Source organism: Aegilops tauschii, chromosome 4 (genome assembly GCF_002575655.3).
Source record: "Aegilops tauschii subsp. strangulata cultivar AL8/78 chromosome 4, Aet v6.0, whole genome shotgun sequence".
Classification (NCBI taxonomy): Eukaryota; Viridiplantae; Streptophyta; class Magnoliopsida; order Poales; family Poaceae; genus Aegilops; species Aegilops tauschii.
In genome coordinates, this window is record NC_053038.3 from 450,220,728 (window position 1) to 450,230,177 (window position 9,450).

At 48.2% G+C, this 9,450-nt stretch overlaps 1 protein-coding gene across 1 annotated transcript; it reads right to left on the minus strand.

Annotated features, from left to right (window-relative positions):
• Nucleotides 1-7,424: 7,424 nt before the first annotated feature.
• Nucleotides 7,425-9,181, minus strand: LOC141021547 (uncharacterized). Its single transcript, XM_073497368.1, has 3 exons — nucleotides 9,021-9,181; nucleotides 8,769-8,921; nucleotides 7,425-8,229 (listed from the first exon to the last, which is right to left on the minus strand). Exons 1-3 carry the CDS (start codon nucleotides 9,090-9,092, stop codon nucleotides 7,678-7,680), a joined length of 777 nt encoding a protein of 258 aa, XP_073353469.1. The 5' UTR covers nucleotides 9,093-9,181; the 3' UTR covers nucleotides 7,425-7,677.
• Nucleotides 9,182-9,450: the final 269 nt, after the last annotated feature.

Below are 9,450 nucleotides of genomic sequence, written 5' to 3' on the forward strand. Positions count from 1 at the left end.
TCGGGCGCATCGGGTGCGCGCGGGACGTGCGGGGCGCAGAGGGACGCCAGACGTGTGTCGCCGGCGGAGAAGGAACTCGGCGTGTGTCGCCGGAGTCGTGACGGAGCACGGTGCGACCGGCGTCAGTGCGCCAGGTCGGGTCCGCGGGCTGGGTCACGACGACAATGGGAGCAGCAGCATCAACATCGGCGACGGTGAGCGTGCGACGGCCTAGAGACGAAGAGCGGCGATGCGTCAGGCGTTCAAGGCGACGACGAAGACTAGGTGAGTCAAGATTAAGGGAGGAATGTTAGCTCTAATCTTGGCATGCAGTGGTTAGTTGGCCGGTACGTGCGGATGTGCTGCAGCGAGCCGTGCGGCTGGCGCGTGGGGCAGCTGGGACGTGCGTGGTTCCGTTGGCAACCGTGTCCTGCGGCCCGATTGGTGAGCACCAAGTCGTGCAGCCGTTAGTGGCCTGTGTACCACGTCCTGTGGAGTCGTGGGCGTATGCATGGCTGTGTATAAATTGGGAGCTCGTAGAGAGCGGCCAGAATGAGGGAGCCAGAGAGAGATGTAGCCTCTCGGAGTGTATGTGTGCTCGCCGTGAGGTGGTGTGTATGTGGCAGAGTTCGAGCTCACCGGAAATACAAGGGGCTGTTCGTGCGCCCGGAGGCGTTTATGCGCCGGGAAACCTCGTGTCCTCTCTCTCTCTCTTGTTTCTTCCTCGTCTCTGGTGATCGCCGTGGTTTAGTGAATAGGCTAGACACCAACAGGGAGGAGAAGGAGGGGCGGGCCCACCTTCTCCACGCGAGGCCTTGCGGGCTCCGAACCGGCAATGGCGGGCCGTGTGGGGCCGCGGCTGTCCGGATCCGGTGATGGCTGGCCTCGTCGGCGGTTGGGTGAGGCGCACCGTGCGCGGAGAAGGTGGGAAGGATGGGGCGCACCGTGTAGGGGGAGAAGGTGGGAAGGGGGGTGCGGGGGTGTGCCGCGGCCTAGATCCAGCGCCGGCTTGTAGTGGGAGTTGCCGCGGGGGGAGGTGGGCGGGTATGTGGTGCAGGCCTGAGCCAGGGGAGCTGCAATTCGCCTGCATGGCTTGGGGGAGGGGAGGCCGCCATGTTCGAGCAGAGAAGCCCGATCTGGCGAGATCCAGTGCTGGCGGTGCGGAGGCTCTGGTGGCTGCCGCGCCGGCCGGAAGGAAAGGAAGTGGGCGAGACGAGGAGTTGGGCGCGGGGAGGTGGAGAAGTTGGATAGGGAGTGGGTGTGTGCCATGGGGGTGGCCGGAGCTCGCTCCCTCGCGCTGCTCCGCATCGCTCGCTCACTCGCTCCGGTAGGAAAGCTACAGGTAGGAGAGGGGGAGGTTGTTTTGTGGGTGCGTGTGGCATGAAGATGGGTGTTAGCAGAATAAGCCTGCTGTTAGCAGAATAAGAGTCTTAAGGGTGTTATCATAATAGACCCACCCTATATATATATAAAGCTTTCCGTCCTCTCAACTAATCACCCCCACCCCCCACCGTGCGAATTTCACAGGGTGGCCCTGGGCATTTTTTTCCCTCCAAACAAATCAGGCTAGGTTACCTTTTATGTAGGTTACATAGAAATCTTTACGTACGTGTAGCATATCTCTCTCTCTCTCTCTCTCTCTCTCGCGCGCGCGCGCTCACACACACCCCAATCGAGAGGCGATAATATGTTTGCCGAGCAGCAATTATTACCTCGATCGCTATTCTGTCTATCTTGTCTAGACTCTAGACCGCCATGGATGGCATGCAATAACAATGAGCTTCTATGTTACCTTCTCAACTAAATGAGTATTTAACCAAAAACTACCACAATTGACAGAAACGTGACGAAAAACTACCACTCTACGATTTTGTGCGAAAAACTACCAAATTTGTCCTAAACCGTGGCAAAAAACTACCAAGTCGCGAAAGCGCTCGCTTCGCCCGCGCTAACCCCGAATCTGACCGGTTGGGCCCGCGAATCAGTTGCCACGCTGGCTAACGGACGGCCGCCGCGCGTTGACGGCCGTTATCGGCCCGTCCGCTGTCGGAACGGCGACTGTCGGTCGGGTGCGGGTCAAGATCTGATCCGTTCCCCTCTCGCTTCACTCTCTCCCTCCTCTCCCTCTCTCTGAACTAGGTGGCGGCCGCCATGTCGTCGTTGATTCCGGAGGGTGGCGGCGCTGGCGGCGGCGACGCTGGCGGCGTTGACACAAGTTTGGATGCTGCTGCCTCGCCCGCGCCTCCACCGATGGCCAGCGGCTCAGTCGATAATTGGTTGGGGAGCACCAGTTTCTCGACGCAGGATGGCTCGCAGCAGCCGGAGGCACCGCTCTCCCAGTCATCGCCAATGGGTTGCAGGTATGCAAGTATCATCTGCTGGGCCTTTGGTTAGCTGCTTCAATCTGGTAAATTAGTAAGATGTGTTTGTTTCTATTAGTTGGACATGTGTAGTAAACTGTATTGCACTTGTAGCTCAGTCAATTTCAATTCAATTCATGAGCACTTATTTGTGCAGTTTGGCTGACCAGAAGTGGGAGATATGGTTTCATTTAGAAGGAAGAAACCCTGTGAAAAGGGGTATATTTGAGTCAGATATTTCTTTGCTTACTCTACAATCACTCATTGCTAGTGAAGGGTATTGGGATAGTGATTACATGTACTATGTGAAGGAGGAGGAAATTGGATCTGAAAGAGTAAAGTATTTAGGTAATGAAGCTAGTGTTCATGAAATGTTGGAGTTTTTTCATCATGTCAAGCTAGTGAACATAAAGGTTGTGAGAAATGTTGAACCTGGAATTAGTACACAGGCTAGTGAGAATTACATGAACACTCAAGAGAGCTGCTATGTGAAAAAGGTTGTGGAGCAATCTGAGCTTCAGAATCAGATAGATGATAGAAAGGCTCAGCTTGAGAGGAGTAGGATTCAAAGAGATGCAGATTTGAACCACTTTGAAGGAGACACTGAAGTGTCTAAATTTTGTTCTGAGGATTCAGTTCATTCAGATGGGAGTGCTGAAGCTGTTCAACAAATGGAAATAGAGTGTGCCTCTGAAGAGGATATAGCATTGCAAACTACTGCTATTGTGAAACATGTGAAGAATCCTGGTCCAACTAGCAGATGTCACAATGAGGTAGAGAAAAAATGTTTTGAAGATTGGTTTCCTGAAGCAGATGAGTTTTGTTTTGCTGGTGATGCAGGCATAAGTGATGAGGAAGAAGAAGAAGAAGTTGAACTACCATACCTCATGAAGAAGCCAAAGACAAAGAGTAGTAAGAAAAAGATGAAGGAAAGGCTATATTTTGACCCCTCAATTCCCAATTCACATTTACTCTTCTGCAAGAGCTTGTGTTTTGATACTGTTTACCAGTTCAGAGAAGTATTAAGAGATTTTCATATAAGGACTTTGAGGTCTTTTCACTACCACAGGAACACTCCAACAAGAATTATTGTTTAGTGTTCACAGAGAGAGCATGGATGTGAATTTTACATGTGTGCCTCCAGGATAGCTCATGAAAGAACATTTTGCATTAAGAAGTGTAACATGGAGCACACTTGTCCAGCATCAGTAGAGAACATAAAGGTTACTACTAAGTGGCTTTCCAAAGCAGTTGAGCCTTCTCTTAGAGCAGATCCTAGAGCACCTGTGGATTCACTTATTAAAAACAGCAAAGTCAAGTTTTCAGTTGATGTATCAAAGAGTGTGGCCTATAGGGCAAGGAGGAAGGCTATTAAGGTTGTACAAGGTGACCAGAAGGAGCAGTACTATAGACTGAGGGACTACCTACAAGCAGTTCTTGACACAAACCCTGGTAGCAGGTGTGTAGTTACAACATTTGAGGACCCAGAAAACCCTGCCCCAACTCCTAGATTTAAGTACATGTTCTACTGCTTGAATGCATCAAAGCAAGGATTTCTTAATGGTTGCAGGCCCTTTATAGGTAAATCTATAACTGCATTTTGTTCAAAATATCTTGTTGTAAATTTATGGTAGCTAATTTGGGTATGGATGCAGGGCTTGATGGTTGCTTCATCAAGCTAACCACTGGACAACAAATTCTTGCAGCCACAGGAAGAGATGGCAACAACAACATCTACCCCATAGCCTTTGGTGTGGTTCATAAGGAAGATTCAGAGAGTTGGACATGGTTCCTAACCCAACTAAGATGTTGCATTGGAAGTGGTAGCAAATTTGGAACCTACACCATTATTTCTAACAGGCAAAAGGTATGCACCCTATCTTAGCCAGTAGTTCAGATATATATTGTTATTAGTAGCTTTATTTCTTTTTGTTCATGACCATGGTTATTAATTTACAATCAGGTTCTTGTTAAGGCTATAAATGAGGTGTTCCCTGATTCCCCTCAGAGATACTGCCTCAGGCACATATATGCAAATTTTCAGTCAGCTGGTTTCAGAGGAGCAGAACTAAAGAAGTTAGTAGATCAGGCTAGCTACTCATTCACCAAACATGGCCATGAATTAGCAATGGCAGAGCTTAAAGCAGAGTGTGAGGATGCCTGGAAGTGGCTTAAAAAATTCCAAAGGGGACTTGGTGTAGGTCTGCAATGGATTACAATTGCAAAACTGATCTTGTTGTGAACAACCTTAGTGAGGTTTTCAACAAAATGATCCTTGATGTTAGGGCCAAACCAATTAGGACTATGTCTGAAGGAATTAGGACTAAGCAGATGATCAAAAGGCAGAAGACTAGGGAAAAACAGAGAACAGCAGGTGGATGATCACACCCAACTATTCAGAGAAACTAGAGGAGAATAAGAAGTATGCCAAATTTTGTGATGCATATAAGGCAGGTCCTGACATTTGGCAAGTGTCTAGTAAGGAAAATCAGTACTGTGTGAACCTAGCTAGTAAATCATGTGACTGCAAGAGGTGGGACATGCAGTCATGCAATAGCAGCAATGAGCAAGATTCACATGCACCCAGAGGACTATGTGCATGAATTTTTCAAAAAAGCACTATATATTGAAGCATACAAAGACATAGTGTACCATGTCCCTCGTCCTGAATTCTGGCCTGACACCCATACTCAGGATATTGAGCCCCCGGTGTTCAAAGAAAAAGCAGGCAAGAAACAGACAGCTAGGAGAAAGGGCCAGTTTGAGGTGCCTGCACCAAAGGACAAAAGCAGGATGGGAACAATTACATGCAACAATTGTGGTCTACAAGGCCACATATATACAAACTGTGGGAAAGCTCTAAAACCTAGTCTTGAGATGAGAAAGAACTTACACCAGGTCATTCAAAAATGATACATTCTTTGTTTAATTATTTTAGTTCTGGTCTATTTACTAACTGATTTAATTTTGTCATGCAGGAGAATAGAGAAATTTTTAGGGGTTCCTCTAGTGCTACACATCCACCTCCACAACCACCACCTCAACACCAAGCTTCACAGATGCCAGCATCATCTGCTCCACCTCCTAAAGGAATGAGGAACAGAAAAACAACAGCAAAAAAGAGAGGTTCAACATCAACAGTTTCAGCAGGCGCAGCCAGGTCTTCACCAGCACCTGCAACAGGATCAGCATCAACAAGAGCTCCAAGAGGATCAGCATCAACAAGAACATTCAATGCACCAAGAACATCCACTGGAGAACCAGGGATATTGGCAGGCAAGAGGAAGAGGAAACCTCCTAGCAAGTTTGCATCCTATTTCAATGCTAGTGGAAACTATTGAAACTCTGTATCTAAGTTTGTGTTCTGCTACTTAGTTTGAGTGTATGGTACTAACTTTGTGTTCTGCTACTAAATGTGTGTTGTGCTACTAGCCTGCTTAAATTCAGACATGTGAACTTGTGGACAATGTTGAATGTATGGTACTTATTTGTGCCCAATACCAATGGGCTAAGTGCTACTGATTTGTTTTGATTTGTTTTTTTGTTTTACTTCGCCATTTGTACAGTTTAGGTGCATGTTTTAATTGTTTTAATTTGTTTTACATTGCCATTTCTACAGTTCAGAAGTTACTGCCAAATTCATTTTAGGAAAAAAAATCTGCACAAAAAAAGTCTGGCTTGGGGCTCGAACCCAGGACCAATTGGTTGTAACCATGCGTTCAATACCAATGGGCTAGTGCTAGTGATTTGTTTAACTAGCATCGGCCAAACTTATTATATGTTGTTAGCCACGTCGTCTGTTTAGCGTGCGTTTCAGCCGGCAGCGTGGTGAGCGTGCGTTGAGTAAAACCAGCCGTTTCGGATTCTACGACTTTATTACGTGTCCACCCACCACGCCCTCTGCTCACTCGCCCACTCGCCGCTCGCACCGCCCACTCCACTTCCCCCTCTCTCCTGTCGAAATCGCCGCCGACAACCACCGCCACCGCCGTCGCCATGGACTGGCAGCTGGCCATCAAAGCTCTCGCCGGCAACAACCAGGAGATGCGCGCGCAGTACAGGGAGATCGCGCGCTGGTTCCCCAGTCTGGCGATGCTGAGGAACCACGCCCGCGGCCTCCTAAAGGTGATGACAGCTGCTGAAAAGCAGCGCGCCTTCCCTGCCGGCCGCACCATCCCACCGCCGACCATTCTGCTGTGGGCGATGCGCGAGGTGCAGCGCTCCCCCGACCCCAGGCAGCGCGCCCGATGGTGGATGTACCGCTCATCCACCACGCCGCCGGCCGCCGCGGACAACGTCACCGACGCCGTCCTCGCTCTCCCAGCCCGAATCAACAACGCCTACTGGGAGAGGCGCAATCCATGGGTCCTTGGGCCCTCTGACGACTCTGACGGCGAGTCTTCTGAGGACGAATCCAGTGACGACGAGTCCAGTGACGATGATGAGGACGAGCCCTCTGACGACGAGGTGGATGAGGTCGTCGTCCTCTCCGACGACGAGCCTGAAGTGCAGCTGCTGGCTCCCGTCCTCGACGCCGTGGAGGGGGACAGGAACCTCCCAATCCACGTGGATGCGCCATCGGAGGTCGCCGATCTCCCAGACGGCGTCGTCGTGAAGCAAGAACAAGATGGCGGCGAGGAAGATGTGCTGGAGCCGACGCCGGGCAAGAAGAAGAGGGCGGCCGTGACTGCGGTGCGCCGCTCCCAGCGCCTGAAGATGCTGAAGAAGGAGCAGTGAAGTGCTGCCTTCAGTTACTTCAGTGCACTAATATTCAGTTTCGCCAGTCCTGAACTTTCGTAAGTTCAGTAAGTTCCTAGGTTCAGTTTCGTCAGGCACTATCTACTACTAGTTGCTATTTATGTCAGGCACTATCTACTACTTATTGCTATCTATGTCAGACTATGAATGTCAGTACTATCTATCTATGTCAGACTATCTATATATGTTACTTGCAACTTGCTACTTGCTACATATGTTAAGTTATTTGTTAGACTATCTAAGCTAATTGCTATATATGTTACTTGCTACTTCCAACTATGTCACTACTGTCAGTTATCCACACATGATATATGCAGACTAAAACAGCCTCATCATAGATAAAACATTCTTACTTACTTAACTTAGCAGGAGTACTCACTTAGCATAGTAGGTCTTAACATAATAGTCATTACATCATAGATAAAACCAACTAGTTCTTAAACCAAAACAGTACCTCCCTCCCTCATGCCATTCTGAAAGCACATGAAACTTTCCCAAAATATACACCTAACATGCATCACATTCCAAGGCCAGCCATATATATAGGCCTACTAATTACTTAACCCACACACCAACCACTTCACTCATTCATAATTGCCTTGATCCTCTCCAGCTTATCTTTGCTGGCATGCCCAGCATTGAGCAGATCATCAATCAGATACTCCAACTTCTTCTTCTCTTGCTTAAGTAGGTCCCTGTCCCCCTCCACTTCCTTCATGGCCTTCCTCGTGTTCTGAATGATATCTTCTTGGCTTTGAAGAATGCACCTTTGCTCCTTGGCAAGCTTCAGCTTTTCCATACTTAACTCAATCTTTGCCTGATCCTCAAGTTGTTTCTTCTTCTCATTTAGTTCATTGATTGCCTGACTGGTATAGTGCATGTCATGAGACATCTTGCCATCTTGATAGTCAAATAGCTTGGATACATCTTCCACCAACTGGCTGTAGTTGTTTGACAGGAAATCAATTTCCTTCTGTAGCTTGGCCACCTCTTTCTCATGGGCTTGTTTGTCATTCACCCTCCCCAAGTTCTGCTCATGGTACATGTCCCAAATCCTGGTTAGGCACCTTTGTAAAATCTCTGGCCAAGGACCATCCACCCACTCCACAACCCCACAGTTCACACCTACATCCTACAGAAGCAATTATTTATAATTAAGCACAAAGCACTTAGTAACAAACTTAGTACAGATAACTAAAGTCATAAAGTCATTTCATTTAACTGAAACCCTTTGTTTACATCAATATGCTCTCAGAAATATGCAAACATAATTCTTTCATAGTAAGCACACAGCACCTGACTTAGCATGAGAGATAAATTCAGTTAACAGCTATATTTAGCAGTAGATATAAATTCATTTAACTCTGTTCTTTTTCAGTTAACCGCTATATTCAGTAAACACCTAACTAATACATTCAGTTCACAGTACACTAAAGATCTCTGCATGTAGGTGTTCTCAGGTTCAGTCATGTATTGAATTCAGTTAACTAAAGATCTACTTTCACATATAGCTTCCATATGTATGGCACTTTCAAGTTTCAGTTCTAAACTACAGCACACATCTCTGCACATCACACATCTCTGCACCACATGCTGCACCACACATCTCCAGCAGCAAAACACATCACACATCTCCACCAGCAAAACAAGTTAGCGTTCAAGATTTAATACCTGCTGCACAGGACAACCCAGGAATCGCCTCCCAGTCAAAGCACCTTCAAAAGCCACCATCTTCTTCGGCCTCTGATGATGCATCATGCACGTCGGCTCAGATTCAGTGTAAGAACCACAGAAAGATGGTTCCACCACACTGTCAGGGGTTTCCTGCAAAAGAAACTTCGAATCAAACCAAAAGCAACTTGGAATCTCCAATTTGGATGAACTAACCCTAACCCTAACTCTGTTCCACCATTATGCACTTACAAAGAGTTGAGGATCCATTGAAACCGTGTTGATGTCCTCGTCCGAGCTCTCCTCGTCATTCCAGGATGGCATCCTCAACTTCTACCGGCAGCAATGGCCACGGCGGCGACGGCGATAGGCTGACCTAGCTCAGAGCACCAGGGAGAGGGAGAGGATGAGAACGAGTGAGAGCGAGCGAGGAGGAAGAGAATGAGCGAGTGGCTGAGCTCGCTCTCACTTATTGGCCCACCGACAGCCGCCGTTCCGACAGCGGACGGGCCGTTAACGGCCGTCAGGGCGCGGCGGCCGTCTGTTTGCCAGCGTGGCAACTAATTCGCGGGTCAACCGGTCAGATTCGGGGTTAGCGCGGGCGAAGCGAGCGCTTTCGCGACTTGGTAGTTTTTTGCCATAGTTTAGGACAAATTTGGTAGTTTTCCGCACAAAATCGTAG